General features: G+C 46.9%; 1 protein-coding gene and 1 long non-coding RNA gene across 8 annotated transcripts in view; one reads left to right on the forward strand and one right to left on the reverse strand.

The window, feature by feature from the left end:
• The window catches only part of atp11c (ATPase phospholipid transporting 11C), a 62,909-nt gene extending 53,560 nt beyond the window's left edge, over nucleotides 1-9,349 (reverse strand). For all 6 annotated transcript variants that reach the window (XR_006153018.1, XM_031558091.2, XM_031558090.2 and 3 more), the window contains exon 1: nucleotides 8,812-9,349. Coding sequence is in view for 5 of the 6 variants with exons in the window: in XM_031558091.2 (XP_031413951.1) it covers nucleotides 8,812-8,838 (27 nt within the window). In the remaining variant the exon portion in view is untranslated. The remainder of the gene's footprint in view (nucleotides 1-8,811) is intronic.
• LOC116218014 overlaps nucleotides 8,244-18,479 on the forward strand; it is a 17,828-nt gene continuing 7,592 nt past the window's right edge. For both annotated transcript variants that reach the window (XR_004162631.2, XR_006153019.1), the window contains exon 1: nucleotides 8,244-8,479. This is a non-coding gene — a long non-coding RNA (uncharacterized LOC116218014). The remainder of the gene's footprint in view (nucleotides 8,480-18,479) is intronic.

Genomic DNA, 18,479 nt, shown 5'->3' on the forward strand with positions numbered 1-18,479 from the left:
GTGTGTTGGGTGTATGGATGAGACCATCCCAAGCCACAGCTTTGTCTCACAATGCAAGATTGTGGCCTGTGTCTGAGCACTCCTTTATTCTCCTCTCCATCACTGGCGGACAGGACAGGGTGGCACTGCGCATTAATAGCAGCACAGCAACTTCAACTGAGGACTGGCTGTGAGGAGCTGTTGTTCAGGGTGTGTGTGTGTGTGTGTGTGTGTGTGTGTGTGTGTGTGTGTGTCACAGTTAGTGTGTGTGTAGGATGTCATTGTTTGCGGTACGCAGCTGCAGCAGCAGCAGCAGCAGCAGCAGCAGCAGCAGCAACAGCAGTGGCAGATGTATGTGCCGTGCTCTCAGCCTGGCCTACATTTGACAGCGGCCTCCCTGGACACCGGGAGAATGGGAAACTCATCCCCGCCACACCAGCAGGACGGGGAGCAGAGCGGAGCGGAGTGGAGTGGGGATGGGGTGAAGATGGTGGTGTCAGCCTAGCGTAGTGGAACGTGTCGCAGACAAGACGGGCAGCTGAAGCAGAGTGCTTTCCTCTCCCGTGTGCTCTGGCTGGCTGATCCCTCCACACACACACTCACTCCCGGAGCAGATTGTAACAGGGTTCTGATTGGCTGATCCCCCCCACACACACACACACACACACACACACACACACACACACACACACACACACTCTCGGAGCAGATTGTAAGAGGGTCTCCAGGCTCCAGGCTGTATGGGTGGATGCGACTCAGAGGTTTGGGAGACCTGGTGGGGTGTGATTAGGTGACACCACTCAGGCTGTTCCCTCTACCAGCAGCTCCAGATGGCAACGGTATCCAGGGCGGAGGATGTGCAAATGTGTAATGACGAATAAAAAAAATGAAAAACAGAAAGACTGGCAGTAAAATAAACAGGACCTCTTTGAGCAAACTAACATAACAGCAGACATCACAGTCTCTAAAAACAACCTTACTCAAAAATACTTGACTGTTGCAATTCCACAAATAGAAGGGGAAGTTTGCCTTCTTGGCCATGCGTTAATACAATGGTACAAAGTTCAGAGCGATGTCCTTCACCATAACCTATTGTCCCTCACTGCATGCCTGACACAAACCCGCTTTAAACGGAGATCCCGGTATGTCACTATTAAGAAAACCCCTCGTTATTACGGCTGTGCTTGTTTACACTAAAACAAACAAACAAAGCAGGCATGATGCTAGATGCCCCAGCGTGTGTTTGTAGACAGGGTGCCAGCATTCCGGCAGCGGAGGCGTGGCGTTTAGTGAGTGTCTAGTGTGACCTATAATGCCGCGTTTGAAACCACTTGGGAAACTGCACTCGAACGCCACTCGAAGTCGAAGCTCTGACTCAGAAACTCAGAGGACAAAAAATATCCCTGACTTCAGCGATTCAGGTCATTTGATCAATTTGACATCATCAATATGGTGACGAACCTGACAGAGCCTAACAGAGACCTTGACTATATCAAAGGTTCAAAACGAGAATATGAATGAAGAGGCAGCGTGTCATAATGAAGAAGACAAAAGTTGTACGTAACTTTGGGCACCCAGCAGATAGAAGGACAATATGGAGTCATCACCACATAAGTGTGTTTACATTTGGCTCAAATGCATTAATGTTAAAGATGTCAAAGACCTTCATCACTGAACAACTTGTAATCTCTATGGGATGAACGTAGACCCGTTTAAAAATGTAATGTAACAGTAATATTCGCACATGCAGTCCTTTTGTTTGTGTGTTGGGGCGGGCGGTGGGGGGGGGGGGGGGGGGGCTCACAGATTTCAACCACTGACCTCATGAATTTCAGTCATGTTAACTTGCCAAGCACTGTTCGGACTCAAATTGGTGTGCTTCATATACAACACGTTAATGCTTATCATGTTGGGTGTGTGTGTGTTCTGACAACACAGTTAGAATCTTGCTTCATTTTGGTTCAGCTGCTAGGCTGAATCTTACCCCTATCCCGCCATGCTGGCTCTCCCTTATACACAGATGCCGATTCGGCTCAACAGTGTAACAACGATCTGCCCCCCTCTTTCGGTGTACTTATGTTTCAAACACAGCGCAACATTCCCGCCTTGAACAGGCTGTTTATAAAGGGCTACACTAACCATGCAGCACAATCTTTAAACACACATGAAAGAACCCCTCATGTCCATTTTATAGCGGTCACCTCCAGGACAATAAAAGGGGTCCTAACTTAGTCAGCACATTTATACCCGAGTCAATGTATAATGTTTATTGCTGCTTGAAGTGGTTCTTTATTGGGGCCTATTAGCCGTGTGTGTTTTTCTGAAGGGCAGGTCAGCCTTGGTGGTCAGTCACCCAAAGTGAGTCTTCCCACTCCGCCCCGGCTGAACTTCTCCAGGCATCTCACTGGAGCCTGAGCCTGAGCCTGAAAGCATTGGGAGCAGGGCAGGCCCACAGACACCCAGGCCTGTAATCTATAATTAAAGAGAGAATGCGCGCTGGAGGAATGAGTCGCTGCCGAGGAAGAGGAGAGGATCTGCTGGCCAAGGCGTGATGGCTTGGGAAGCAGGCTGGGGGTATTAACACCCAGGCGCCAACCCAGGTGCTGCTGAGCCTTTCCTCGTGTGTGTGTGTGTGTGTGTGTGTGTGTGTGAGAGAGTGTGTGTGAGTGTGTGAGTGAGACTTAAACTCATCTGCACGCATACACAGCAGCTTCCATCATGCACAGAGTGAGCAAAAGACAGAGAGAGAGAGAATGAGAAAGAGAAAGAAAGAGAGAGAGCAGGAAAGCGAGTGAAAGAGAGTCTGGGAGTCTGAACGAAAGTGAGTGATACCCAATACGGCGCAAGGTTATTTGCATCTAAATGCTGACAGGCTTTAAGAGAGACAGAGAGAGAGCGACAGAGAGAGACAGAGAGAACACATTTTGCATCTCAGCTCCCCTGCTTCTGATGTCATTATCATCTTTTTTTTCCTCTTAATAATGCAGCAGGCCATGCATACTTTAATTACCATTCAATTAATTATCCCCAGCCTTGCATTCTGAGGGAAGAGCTCCCGCTTTCCTCCACAACAAATAATCAATGAGAAGCCAGCCCTATCCCATCCCTTCATACTCCCTCTCCCTCTCCCTCTCTCCCCCTGGTCTCGGGCCCATGCACTGGAGGAAGGGACAGGGCCAGGCTGCTTCTGCTTCTTCTTCCTCCTCTTCTTCCTCCTCCTCCTCCTCCTCCTCCTCCTGGTTAGACGTGACCAGAACACGAGGCACTTATCTCACCTCCAGGGACTGGGAGGCTAAGCCATGCCAAGTCTTCCTGCTGTTTGGGGGAGGCAACCATGCCGGGCTGTTATTTAACAGGCATGTGCAAGAGTGTGGAAGAGGCAGAAGGGATCTGAGGCTTGTGTGCGTGTGAGAGAGAGGGAGAGAGAGAGAGAGAGAGCGTGAGAAGCTCAAGGACAAGATCCAACAGCTCGAAACGCCCGCACTGGTGAGTCTAGATTGACGTGGGGCAGCCGGAGCGATACCAAGATCCCTGATCGCAAAACGTTTCCCCTCATACCTTACCGCTCGCTCTAGTCCCAGATAAACCCTCACACAATTTCTCACAAACACACATATACAAACACACACACACACACACACACACACACACACACACACGTGGTTTACTTCATAGCCTTTGCATGTCCCTGCGAGTGCTCTCTCTGGGCCCTGCCGAGGGCGGGAGGGCGGGAGCGCGGCGCGGGGAAGCTCTGGACGAGGCTCTATAAATATATGGATGACGGGAATGCATCTTAAGTGGCGCAACCCAGGCGACGATACGCCGGAAGGAAAGAAGGTGCGTTGCGAGGAGAATTTAAAATAAATGAGGGCGCTGAATTATTTAGAGGTACAAACTGTGAATTCAGCCTGGCTTTTACACAGAGATGGGGGAGAGAGGGAAAAAAATAAATAAAAAAATCGGAGGAGACAGCGACGTAGGGGTCTAACTCGCACCTTCCCCCACCAACCTCCACCCCAAAGCTGGGGCCATCGGCCCCTGAAAGCCTGTCCATTATTTGCGGAGGAGAGTGCTGGTGGGCCTACAACAGGTAGTGAATCCATATGCACTTCCATTACCTCTTTGCACCATCTCAGCGAGCCCGTCATCATCCCCCCCCCCGCCGCCTCCACTCCTTGTTTTATTCTCCTCCATGCACTCTCTCCCTCTCTTCCTTTCTGCCTCAAAATGTATTTGTAATCCCACTGCGGTGCAGATGAGTTCGGGTGGGTTTTCATTACGGGAACGGGGTGGGGGGAGGGCTGCGTGAGAGAAAGGGAGTGAGAAAGCGAGGGAGCCGAAGCGTGCGCTTGCCAGAGAGAGAGAAAGAAGGAGAGGAAGAGAGAGAAGTCGAGAGTAAGCACTTCTGTCTGCCAGCCCGATGGGGGGGGGGGGGACAAGACAAATGGCGGCAAAACGGAGCGCAGCTCTAATCAATACGCGGCTCTCCTGATGAAACCGCCAGCCATAAATCACTTGCCGGCCCCGGCAGGCAGCCCGGGGGAAGAGGGGTCCCGTGCGGACGCTGGCCTCCCCGTGCCCCCGCGGCCCCGCGGCCCCGCGGCGCAGAGATGGAGAGACCTGTCCGTCTCCATCTGCCCGTTATCCCTCTTGCTCAACCCCCAACAACAAGTGCCTTGGCTGACACAGGGGAAACTCTGCTGAGGACACAGCAGCCACAGTGGTGCGTCAGACGCCCACTTCCACTTTCATTTCATCTGCATGTGAGTGTGGTCTGTAGGGAAGCAGATGAACCTCAGACTTGGCATTGGTTTGGGGATTCGCATAAGAAAAATCTGGCCATTTTCCTCAGGAGCTCGCCAGACTGCAGTAAGAACTAGAAAAAAAGAAGGGCCCCTTTCTCTACCCATGGCTGATACTCTCTGTTGTGAGGAGCGCTTACGGCTGTTGATAATGCTGATGGTCTGACTTCTGCACTCTGCAACAACATCCCCTCCCTCCACCACCCAAAACACGCCTGAAGGGGCCAGTTAGCTGCTGAGCCAGTCAGCTACTCCACCATCTGCATGGGCGTGAAGAGCCGGCAGCTTAAACGCTAACTACAGCCAGGCTGCTCAGCTCACATATTTGGACTTCGTTCCCTGTGCGCGTTGATGCCACTTGCGAATCAGGCGCCGTTTCTTAGTTAAGCCCCTCCCGTAATTAGGCTGTGCTGAAAGCGAGACCACTAAATGTGATACGTGACGCATGCACAGCCAATCCCTGAATTATAAACACATTCCAAAAGGGGCTCCACTGACTGTGAGAGGAAGGAATAGAGGAGTATGATTTAAATGGCGAACGATTCTCTCTGGGTCAAGCCACAGATTGGGGTGGGGCAGAAGTGAGGGTATTTCAAACATCTAAGAGTGGCAATGGGAAAATCCCCTCCGACATAATTGTTTGTTTGTGTGTGAGTGAGTGAATGAGTGAATGAGTGAGTGAGAGTGTGCGTGTACGTACGCATGTTCTGCGGTCTGAGGTCATGCTTTTACATAAAGACCTGAGGACAGGTTTCCCCTGCCTCAAAAGCTGTTGCGTCACTGAGGCTGACATGCACACCTCTCACAACATCCACCTTTTCTGCTGGCAGCCTGTTTTGCTAGTAGTCCGGTCAGAGCAGTGGACACACACAGCGCAGTAGATGGGGAGGAGGCATGAGGGCTGATGGGCGTCCAGTGAAGCGGGCTGTGGCGTGTCGTCTTGGCCTCAGGGCAGACAGCACGCGGCTCACGGACACCACACTGCCCAGCCCTCGGGGCATGCAGCGGCTCTCCGGACCAGCTCTCCAAGCACAAACATCAGACTACTGGAGCAGCCATCCAAAGAGCGACATGCCAAGAGAGAGCATGAGGGAGAGATACAGTGGAGGCTCAGCCACACATCAAACATGAGCTACGCACCGCAGCATTTATTTTGGTGCGAGCCACAGTTAGTTAACAGGGGCACCCGGTTGAACCAAGGCTTCTCTGCCTTTAGATCTCCTCAGGGGGGCACTTCAAACGACTGCAGTGCTACCAGAAGCTCCCTGAGAGAGAACATCACAGCTCGCTCCAAAAACCCACTTATGCTCTCTCACTTACATATACCTAAAGTTACAAAAAAAAATAACAATTGGTGGACGCAATGTTGGCGTACCTCAGCTTTTGAAAGCACAAAGGGTGGGCAGAGTTCATTTGTCCCTGGGGTTGAAATAAGTTCAATGCCACCACAAAAATAAATCACAGAGCACAGAGAAAATTAAAGGCCATCTCAGTTTGGCATAGATAGAAAAGCACACATTTAGAACAGTAGTTGTAACAATGGGAGTGTAAACAAGACAGACCCAGCCACAGTACAAGGACAGCGACTACCAACACCACATGAGCTTCCGTATATTCTGCTTGTGCTCCATAACTAGAATAGAAACACCTGGATGGTTGCAACCCTGAGGGAACGGCTTTTTTCTAGTGTCCATACAGGGGTCAGCCAGTTTCTGAGGAGGGGAGTGGAGGGTGGGGCAAGCACCACCGAAACGGCATCCTATCACACTTCCTCCAGCCCCTTGTCTGCTCCTCAGCCTTGTGCTGCCTTCAGGGGCTTGGAAGGGGAGGGGGGCAGGTGGGTAACATCAAAGGCGCCCTTCATGATTTGGCATTCCTGTCAGGGCGTTCCTACCACTGGAAGCTTCCCTGCACGGTGCCGTGACGACACCGCCCTCCCAAAGCCGTCTTTAATGAGTTTCTCAAGCCTGTGTGGGTTTTAGTTGCTTGGCCACTGAAACCAGGAGTCAAGTGAAGCAGATGATTCCTCTCTTCAGAGCGCAGAGTTAGAACAAAGCATGACTCTCTTGCGCAGCATACCCTCCAGAGACCTAGCCTTAAGGTGCAGCAGAGGCAGTGCCTCATCTATGCTTGGCCCAAATGCCGGGCAGGGAGTGGGGGCCATCTACAACTACAATGTGCATCAATGACAATAAACCCATTGGACCCCCATACAGCTTATTTATGCCTCATAGAAAACACAGAAAATAAATAAATAAATAAAAAGACAGTGGAGTGCGTCGCACCGGAGGGATAGGATATGCCACGCTAGCGGTTTTAACGGGTCAGACAGAATAATTATCATATGGCTTTTTTTCCCCCTCACTCCTTTACTGCTGGTATCTATACTGCTCACGTTGAAGCTCCCACAGGATTTGGCCTAAGAGCGCCAACAGGTTATTGGAGGCTAATGCTATAAAGAGGCTGTAAAAATGGCCTGGTGCAAAAAAATGGAAGCAAGGCGGTTTGCGCTGTTTGAGTGTGAGTGTGTGTTCGTGTGTGTGTGTGTGTGTGTGTGTGTGTGTGTGTGTGTGTGTGTGTGTGTGTTCGTGTGTGGCTGTGTGTGACTGCCACTCAGGGCAGGCAGGGCTCCAAGCCCAGACCCTTCATCACAAACTATCAATTGCAAATTTATTGCGTCCTATAAAGTCTGTAATGAGCCAAATGAGAATTATGGATCAGATTCTTTCACACAACAATAACAGCGGGGAAAGAGTCAGCAGCCCCAGGCACTTTAATTGGTGTTGCTGAAGGGTAGGACTATTTCAACATGACCCAACTAGGACTGTAGTGAAATATGAATTGATTGTGCTTAAATTACAAGCATGGCGAGCTTGACATTCCACATTTACAATAAGGACATAAAATACTGCTCAGTAAATTGGCTATTTTGCAACACAAAAGCTGTTCGAGAAATTAAGAGAAAAAACAAGATAGAGCAAGGGCATTAGAATGCAATTCAAAACATCAGATCCCCTTGATTTTAACTTCAATACAGGTACACTACAGTTACACATTAGCATCCTTTACTTATTAACATGACATGTCTTAAATGCAGTCATGCACAGGTGTAAATTAAGACCATTCAACGTGACTAAAAGAAACTCTGGGTCCATCTTGTACAGTAACTTTATGTCAGAATAAAATGTAAGCAAATTAGTCTACGCCACAACAGAGAACCATTGTGTAGCACAAAATATCACCTACTCTTTCGCTACCCGAGGAGAAAGTTCACTCCTGAAGGGAATGCGACAATTCTGAAAGCAATTAGGGAATTAATTATTGGATTCAAGCGAACCATTCCAGAAACTTAACTCTTGGAACTGTTATTATTTGATTAGCTGGCCATCTAATTTCTTAATTTGTCAAGGTCCATTAAAATGCACTCACTAATGGCCGTGGCTGCTTCCCCGCATGAGCGGGGAAAACGTCAACTCCAACAAAACTCAAAACTTCATACAATTAAGATCTGGGTTGGACACCAAAAGGCAGCTCCATTTTTAAATTGGCAACGTGTGCCTCATACAAATTTAGTCAGAATGAGTACAGTGTAGCAAGCTAGCTCGCTAACGTTCGCTACCAGGAAGTTAGCCATCTGACTGAAAAACTGAGGCGACAATATGTTTTTTTCTGCCTGGAGTGAACCTTGGGATTATCAGGTACAACCACACATATTCAAATGTAGAGTACACGCGCGCACGTTTTCCCACTTAATTATGATTTTCTTACATTTCACAAAAGGCAGTCAATATGTTTATTGACTAAAAGACTAAAAGGGGATCTTGTAAGTATCAATAGCCTATATGGTGTTCATTGATTCTGTTTTATAAGCTATTCAGCATGAAGCGAAGACACGTCTTGCTGTCTTCCAGCGGATAGTCAAGACGCCTTAGCTCGCTAGCAAGATCAGATGGTGAGAGTGTGAAGTAACGGCAACATGGCACGCCGAAATAGTAGCTATCAATCTACCGCCAAGAGTAACTATACATACCAATCGGTTCAGTCCTCTTCGTAACATATTGCAGGTTTTCGTCTTCTTTGGTTTGAGAAGACAGTGGGGAAAATTGCAGTTCCTTATGTTTCAGCCAACTAAACACACGAGCTTTAACCGATGATGAGTAACTTTACATGAATGACGGCGGATTAGCTTGCTATCTATTTTCCATCCAATTCGTCCTATCTACGTGGGATGTCGCAAGGTTACATTGTTTCCATTTTCTTGGCAGTCGTTCTCCCCTAACCATTCGCATTCTCCTTTCTAAGTGTTTTCCGCGTTGCGGTGTGCGGGGCTACTCTTGCTTCCCCGTGCGTGGGGTGGCTCGTTTCAGCGGCATCTTGTACTATGCCCTGTTGCTGTGCCTCTTCTAAACGATTCGTCGCATGCGCGTTTCTTCACTGAACCGGTCGCATTCAAATGAAACCGATGAGTAAAAGGAAAGTCCAATTTCGGGTCATGCACAGCCTTATCTCTTCCACCACCGCCCCCTCATCTCACTTGCTCCCTGTCAAACAAATTTTACTCTAGCTTCAAGAGTAGGGTGTCCCTACATTCACACAACCCGCCCCCTTGAAGGTGCGGTAACATCACAGTGCTCTCTGGGAGCTGCAGTCTTCTAAGATAGAAAACCTTGGAACGTAAAGCTTAAAGAGGTAGGGTACATTTAAATGTCTTTTTGAGAGCTGTAAACTAAATTATATGACTGTACGGTGATGAAACATGTCAATGTCGGTGTTAATATTGACAAAGTTACTGTTTTTATAAATATCGGCATTTTATAGGTTGAAAATGGCTCAAGACGCCATCTACTGTTGAAAATCATCCAAGGCCAATGCTGTTACATATCTACCGCATCATACAGCCTACATACAGTCGAATGAAGTAAACTCTCAGCCCCTTGCCCACTTTTTTAGTATTGTTTTAAATTATGGGCTCAGAGGCTTAGAGCTGGGGGTGAACTTACACTCTAACATTTGTAAACTTTGTTTGTTTGTAAAGAACGGTCTTGCTCAACACTCCTCAGTTAAGTTTGGAATTGTATAGGGCCTACACCTAATTTAACAGGGTTGTAAGGCAAGGCAAGACAAGTTTATTTATATAGCACATTTCATACATCGTGGTAATTCAATGTGCTTCACATAAATACACAATGGCAATACAATGTGCTTTACATAAATAAAAGCAAAAGGTCAGTACATCATCATAAAAACAGTAAATGATATGAAACAAAAGCATGAGAACATTAAAGCATAAAAACAGTAAAAGATAGGAAATAAAAGCATAAAAAATAATAATAAAAATCACTAGTCTTTATTAAAAATCACTAGTCACGGAACTGTTCATAGCCAGTTAGCAGAAGGCATCTGAGAAAAGTTTGGTCTTTAGTCTAGATTTAAAACTGAAAATAGTTGGAGCGTTTTTAATGTCTTCTGGAAGTTGGTTCCAGAGGTGAACCGCATAGTGGCTGAGTGCTGCTTCACCCTGTTTAGTTCGGACAGTGGGTTTTACTAATAGATATTTCTGCTGCGATCTGAGAGATCTGAGTGGTACGTACTGCTGAAACATGTCAGATAGATACTTTGGCCCTATCCCATTAAGTGACTTGAAAACATTTACATTACATTTACATTTAGTCATTTAGCTTTTGTCCATAGCGACGTACAATGGAGAGAACAGTCAAGTTAAGAGCAATAAAGAACATGGTGTAACAATAAATACTACTTTACATAAGAATTAGAAAAACGACCTAGAAAGGAAAAAGAAGTGCAGGAATGTAACTGCTGAAGTGCAAGTTAAGCGCTAATCAAGGTGGAAGTTAGGAAGGGAGGTGCTCTCTGAAGAGTTGGGTCTTCAAAAGCTTCTTGAAGGTAGAGAGGGACGCCCCTGCTCTGGTAGTACTAGGCAGTTCGTTCCACCAACGTGGAACTACAAATGAGAATAGTTTGGATTGCCTTGCTTGCACGGACGGCAGTGCCAAACGACGCTCACTAGACGAGCGCAGCGTCCTGGGTTTGACATTTGCCCTTACAAGAGCATTTAGGTAGATGGGAGCAGAACCACCAAGCACTCTGTAGGCAAGCATAAGTGACTTGAACTTAATGCGAGCAGCTACCGGCAGCCAGTGGAGCTCAATGAGTAGCGGGGTGACGTGTGCCCTTTTCGGTTGGTTGAACACCAGGCGCGCCGCCGCGTTCTGGATCATCTGTAATGGTTTCACCACGCAAGCCGGCAGGCCCGTTAGGAGGGCGTTGCAGTAGTCAAGGCGGGAACTCACCAAGGTTTGCACCAGCAGCTGGGTGGCATACTGGGTTAGGTACGGCCTGATTTTGCGGATGTTGTATAGCGCAAAGCGGCACGACCTGGAGACAGAGGCAATGTGGGCCGTGAAGGTCAGCTGGTCATCAATAATGACCCCCAGGTTTCTTGCTGTTTTCGATGGAACAAGAGATAAAGAGTCAATATTGATATTGATGTTATGGTGGATGACCTGTTTGGCTGGGAAGACCATCAGCTCCGTTTTGGCCAGGTTCAGCTGAAGGTGACGATTTTTCATCCATGTGGATATATCAGCAAGACAGTCCGAGATCCGCGCCGAGACCGTGGTGTCCTCAGGAGGGAAAGACAGAAACGGTTGAGTATCATCGGCATAACAGTGATAGGAAAACCCATGCGAGCGGATGATAGGGCCCAACGAGGTGGTGTAAATGGCAAAGAGAAGTGGTCCCATCACCGAGCCTTGGGGCACCCCAGTGGTGAGGAGGTGAGGTACAGACAGCTGACCTTGCCAAGACACGTTGAACGAGCGCCCAGTGAGGTAGGATTCAAACAAGCAGCAGTGCTTTAAAGTCAATCCTGTAACTTACTGGGAGCCAGTGCAGGTATTTCAGTATAGGGGTTATGTGGTCAGTTCGTTTTGTTTTTGTAAGAACTCTGGCTGCTGCATTTTGTATCATTTGAAGCTGTTTAAGGTTTTTTTTAGGAAGGGCTGTGAACAGCCCATTGCAGTAATCAACCCTACTGGAGATAAAGGCATGAATACGTTTTTACAAATCATCTTTTGACATAAAACCCCTAAATTGTGGAATGTTTCCACAGCATAAACCTTTAAGTCTGCAGCCATCCTCTTTGGAGTTATTAGGCCATAGTTCAGCAAGACCCACTGAAACAATGTAACGATCTTGGTCTTTGGTCTTTGATTTCATTAGTCTACAGCACGCTGTCTTTCCAAATGCAATCCATTCATTATTGTTGCTTAATAATAGAATAGAAATGGAATAGAAATAGAAAATATTTTTCTCATGCAGTGTTTAAATCTACACGTAAGTTACTTATTACCATCATGCCTTATCTGCCCATGTTAAAAAGCTATAAGTGGCTATATTGGTGTTGTGTATCATAATAATAACACTCGATAGCCTACCCTGCCTTTAGATTACATGTCTGTAGGCTCTCATGTGTAAATGTATAATTAGTTTCCTTCTCTTTTCCAGCCAATAGAGAATGCTTCTGTTTAAGTAATTAGTTATTGACAAAAGGCCCGTGAAGACATGCAATATCTCTAAAGCCTGATGTGCGGATTTAGGCCTACGCCAATGCAGCAGCAACCTTTGTTTTTTCCTCAGTGATTTCTCTTCATGAGTACTGTATGTCCAATCAACATGGATTTAGCTCCATCTAGTGGTCACCACTTTACAAGCAACTCATGTTTATCTGTCCTACTTAGCCAGTTGGCAGAGAAAATCCACTCCCAGAAGTGTTAACCTGACATGGTGGGTAAAGTGGCATGAGCAGGCTCGCTACAAACTGTCTACATTGGTGAGTTAGTAATCAAGACCAAGAAGATGGTTTTAAGTTACTCCATTAAAAAAAGTAAAACTAAGTCAGAAATGCACAGGCTGGCGCATTAAGAGGACATAATAAAAAAGTAATTTGACTTATTGTGATACTTGAATGATACATAATGCATGAATGTTTAGCAGTAATGTGGGCCAATTCTATACGTAACTCAAATTTACTCTGTTAATTTGTTTGGTGCAAGATACTGAATGAGAAGAGAAAAAAGATTACCAATTTGTCTATTACACTGAGGTGTACTGATTCCTTATGCACTAGGAGGCCTATGCACAAAATATAAGTAAATTCATCAGATATGAATATGTATACAGAATATGAGAGAAATAAGGTTTTGTCACCAAGAGAAACTTTCAAGGTCTTCTATTAGGGTTAGGAAACACGGGCCCAAAATATAACAAGCTGCATTAATAGTTTTGTTCAATGTAGTTATTGTACACAAACACTGGAAAGGAGGTGTTAAGACAGAAATGCCACAAAAAATTCGATGACGCGTCCATGACTCGCTGCCCCTATCACTACTCACCATTTGAGATTCTGAATATGATTTGCTCCACCGTTCGTGCATTAAACTAGCCTTCAAAAGCCGGTAAACAAGATACGCCGAACAGCATCAAAGTGTGTGCACTTTGCCCACGTCACTCTAAATCTCAAATTCACGAAAGCCCTTCAAAGCGTGCATTTCGAGAAGACTGTCCACTCAATGCAGTTTTTTATTATCATTAAAGCAGAGGATCGATTGCCTACCAAAACGGTATGGCTTCTTCTTTTTTGTGTATTCTCTGTAAACGTTTTGAATACGAGAATAGACCATTTCTACAAAAGGAGACTCCACAGAAATCATTTTCTAATAATAAAATAAAATGTCTTCAATGAAATAGGCTATGATGTATCGGTTGCGCGAGTAACCTCTAATAAGCAAGTTGTAGACTACAAATTACAAATTCTTCAAAAATATTTGAAGACATTTTAAATCCCAGAGAGGCAAAAACGTTTTCAATATTAAGAATCCTAAATATGATCAAATTCGCACCAAATGGCATTTGCGCCTACCCAAATGATAAGTCGTGACTGAGTTCGGCCGCAGTTTTCTGCAATGTAACTAAAAGAAATGGCCGCAAGATGGCAGTCGAATGACGTTCACATTCGAGGAGCGTCACGGCCTACTGACAGAGCAGTCATTTTTGAAGAACTATCATGTGACAGTAGGCCTACAATGTGAAATAGTGTATGTATTCTCTCCGTTGGATTAAAACTGAGTGTACATCATTTGTGGAGCTGCGCAAGTAATAATTTCATGAATAAAATACTGACGGCATAATGTAATTATGAAAGCATTCCACAGAAGCAACTTTATGTTTGTTACTTTATCTTTACTTTATGGCTAAGCTTGACAGTATAATACTGTATATTTATCACATTTATATTAAATTATTTTATTATTTGAAAAAAAAAACAACAACAACAACTCACAAACCAACCGCAAAACAGTTATTAAGACCATATTTCATTATTAGGCAGAAAAGAGAATAAGCATGAAATAAGTTTCCTAATAAAAGGAAATGTAGTTATGTTGAAAGGGATGACCCTGCAAAGGTCACATGGCATACCATCACACCCTCTCTCCTCTTAAACTCTTACTTCTGCATCCTATTAGAGTGTCCCCGTGGAGTGACCCTGTTAAAGTTGGGAGACTTCCCCAGCCATCTGTCCTAAAACAAACCCCCTCCCCTTCCACCACCACCTCTCTCTCTCTCTCTCTCTCTCTTCCTCCATGCATCCCTCATTCCCACACTGGCCCTTTGTCAGCAGTTCCTGTCCCTGGACGAGGCGTGGCCTGCTCAGGGGCTGGAGCGGCCGTGGGTGCTTTCAGAGGCACCTGCAGATGAGACAAAGGGGCGAGGGTGCTGGGGCTGTAGACAGATTGATGCTTTGTGTGTGTGTGTGTGTGTGTGTGTGTCTGTCTGTGTGTGTGTGTGTGTGTATGTGTGAGTGTATGTGTGTGTGTGTGTGTGTGTGTGTGTGTGTGTGCGCGCGCGCGCGCGTGTGTGTATATGAGTGCATGTGTGCAAGAGAGAGAGAGAGAAGGAGAGAGAGAGAGAGAGAGAGAGAAGGAGAGAGGGTGTGTGTGTGTGTGCATGTGTGAGAGCGGGAGAGATACAGAGAGAGACAGTGTGTGTGTGTGTGTGTGTGTGTGTGTGTGTGTGTGTGTGTGTGTGCCTGTGTTGGAGGGATTAAGAGTTTGCTGAGAAGAGCGAAGAGAGGAGGAGGAGATGTGTGTGGAGGAGGGAAGAGAGGGGAGTGTGTGTGTGTGTGTGTGTGTGTGGTGGGGGGACTCTGTCACTCCAGTGTGTGTGAGTCCAAGCTTTTTAGAAGGGCCTGAGAGATTGACAGCTTTTGTGGGTTACGCTCCCACACAATGGTGGTGCTTTAATGGGCGGTAAAATCTAGAGTAGAGGCTTTGCGGAAGGTTTTGGGGAGGGAGGAGGTAGTCGAAGGGGGTAAGACTGAGGGACTGGGGGGTCGGAGGAGAGGGTTACGGGATTCGGGGGGGAGTCGTGGGGGGCTGTTTTACTGCTTTCCTTAGAAGGGGACCAATTCATGGGCATTCAGTCCTGAGCCCTCGTTATTCACTGAATACCGTCCAGTGCAGGAATGCAGTGGCATCAATTAGAATGTGTTAGCAGATAGCAAGGCAAAGAAGAAAAAGCTTTCTCTCCCTTTTGCTCACAGGACAACACGGTCTCACTATAGGAGGTGTCAGAACCACAAAGCTCTTTTTGTGATTCTCTCCCCATTACATTACCAGTGCAATATGTAAGGTGGGGATTCTTTTGATTTAAATTAAGTGGAAAAAACACTAAATCCTATTTTTATTCAGCAAGGATAATGGCGTTATACTCTATAAAGGTCTTTAACTACTTATCTGTGGCTTAAAATCTCCCTGACTCCCATTCTTTGCCTCTGTGTCCTGCGTCTGCTCCAGAAGCTTTATATTTATTCAGTGGTGGATAGTCAAAGACAGCCTGTTCAACAGCAGTGCTTGTACCATTAAGTGCCGCATCAGTTCTAATTGTATATCAGTGGGTCAACTGTTTGTTGTCCTGTCCCCCCTGTTTAAAGAAGAACGGGTATGAATTAACACAGTATCTTGTAAGCCATTATTTGTGCCAACGCTTTTGGATATCACAAGGACCTGTCAGATAATAGACTTCCTCTGTAACTTGAAAAAGTGAGTCAAATAAAAACAACGGAACAGAGCAGGAAGACCATGAAGTGATGATGAAATGTTGGGTAGGGGGAGATACATAGCTTGATTTGATTTTACAGTCACAGGGCAACACTACAAGACACAAGTTAAAATCAGGAATACGGGGCAAAGTTCTTTTTTTATATAAAAAGGTTCTTTTAAAAGGCATTCGAAAGTCAATCTCACACCTTTGATCAGTGCAATTCAACGTATGTATTAATAGTTTCAATTTTCAAATTGCACCACTCTCATCCCAGGCTTTGGTGTTTCGAGATGTCAGCGAGCCAAACTAACACGAAGTTAAGATGTACGGTGGAACCCATGCTGTGGGGTAGCAGGATGCCACATGCTTTCCTAGAGCATCAATCGCATCACCCATTTCCCTGCTCCTCTGAAGAAGGGAAGGAGAGAGGGATATAAAACCATCCAGCTGGCACGTGTGCACAAATGGATGTGAAGAGTTTTGTTCTCCTCAAATTTAATGTGAACTCACTTGAAGGAACCCTCGCACAGATAGGTGTTTTGCTTGAATATGAGCAATTACGCTTCGTTTGGGAGCGAAATGAGGGTAAATTTGCATGCGGTGAATGGGGAAGCTGGGGGAGAAAACTGCGCAGAAAGTGCAGTAAATGGGCGCAAAACGGAGCCATGCAGAACCTGCATCTCCGTCATAATTGTATAATTATGGAATGGCTTTAAATGCAGCTCCCAATTAAACTTCCTTCTTCGGAGAGGCGCTGAAGAGTCAGCACTGAGGGCTGAAGGAAATCTGAGTGTTGCCATATTGTAAAAAAAAAAGAAAAAGTGTCTCCTTCAAGGGGGGGAATCATTTGTACCAATTGAGGAATTTGAAAATGTGGGCAGATGTCTTCACACATGTGGGGCGCCGGGGGTGAATTGGGTGCAGCCGGGGTCGGGCAGGCTTTCTTTTGGGGTAGCTAGCGCTTCCTGGCTCGAGAGGGAGGGAAGGAGGGAGGGAGGGAGGGAGGGGAGAGGAGAGGAGAGGAGAGGAGAGGAGAGGAGAGGAGAGGATGTGACTGGGAGAATCGCAAGAGCGGGTGAATCTCCAGCCGTGGGCAGAGGGCCTCTGTCCACCAGTCCATCAGGCCTCCGTCTGGACCAAACTATCCCAGCACACAAAAGGAGAATGTGGGGAGGAGGGGGGGTCAAGTAAACGGCCCATGAATGCTGATTAATTGATGCCATTTTTCAGTAGTATGCCATGGAGATTTGGAGAGACTGAGGAGTGTGGGACGGGAGGCAGACGGGTCATTGGCAGTGAATCAGCGAGGCCAGACCGTTTCATTTCACTAATCTCCAGACGTCCACAAATGGTCCTTTTATGCAATCTTTCCCAGCACTCTGAATTTCAGGTCACAATTTCAGATTAACATTTTGCGTAGTTATCTTCATAAAAAAAAAAAAAACCTACATATTAGTCCTACGTATGCTGAAAAATGGTGTCAGCCAAACACACAAAGTGCAGAGATGTCAGCATTGCAGGTGCACAGTGCTGAAACCCACCCGCCGTGCTGGGCCTTTCTTCCCTTGGCATAGGTGACGGGGTCAGGGGTCAGACAGGAGGTTCCCACGCTGGGGGTAGGTGGGCACAGGTGTCTGGCCGGGGTGGTGATGGGGGGGCAGTGGGGGTGGGGGGGGGGGGTTGGGACGTGAGGGTGGCCCAGGCCCCGAGGCGATGAAGCGCTGGCCCGTAGCCCACCTCAATGCGGGGCTCCTAGGGGCCACCTCAATAGGCCGGGTTCCACTTGATGGAGAGAGAAAGGACCATTTCAACCGCTGCCCAGCAGGAAGGATCTGGTTGTGGAAGACCTCTTTCAGTAGCCTCTGTTTGTCTGAAGGCTGCCACAGCAGACGAGTACTCAGCAAACAGCGTGAACAAGGATTTGAACCAGAAAACCAACAGGGCCTTGACAATATTGTGATTGGGGCTTGTCTCCTCATTGGGGCCTGAATGGCCAATCGAAAGCCAGAACAAGTGCACATTCAAGGATTCCTTTCCCCCCGTTATTCAGGCTTTGGGGCAGTTGGGGTGGAAGAGCGGGGGGGGGGGGTGTAAATCACGGCCAGACACACAGGGCCGGAGTGCAACTGAAGGAATCAACTCCTCACACTTTCTGGAACTGATTCCTCAAAAGTGTGGAATAATCCTCTTGGTTCTCCTCCTTCGTAAAAAGCTCCTAACGAGTCCCGAGATCACAGACTGACAACGCTGATCACGTTAACCAAGTAAACCAGCAGCCCTGAGCTGGCACGGGGAAACGACCAGAGCAGTTCCCCTTTCTCTGCTTCCCCTTCGACCCGGCTCATTAGAGTGCACACTGTTCTCTGGAGGAAGTAAGTGTGCATCCTTAACGGCCTACACGTGTGCCTGTACTGCACAAATTACACTACGCTTCCCTCTCTCTGTGTCATCTGCTCAAAGCGCTCATCCACTTCCTTGCTGATGTTTACCTCCCAAATGTCCCAGTGAGAGGTAGACAGTGTTTTTGGGTCTGTGTATATCACACAATGCAGTTAGTGCCCCCACCTTGGCACGTGC

The sequence above is a fragment of the Clupea harengus genome, chromosome 20 (genome assembly GCF_900700415.2).
Source record: "Clupea harengus chromosome 20, Ch_v2.0.2, whole genome shotgun sequence".
Classification (NCBI taxonomy): Eukaryota; Metazoa; Chordata; class Actinopteri; order Clupeiformes; family Clupeidae; genus Clupea; species Clupea harengus.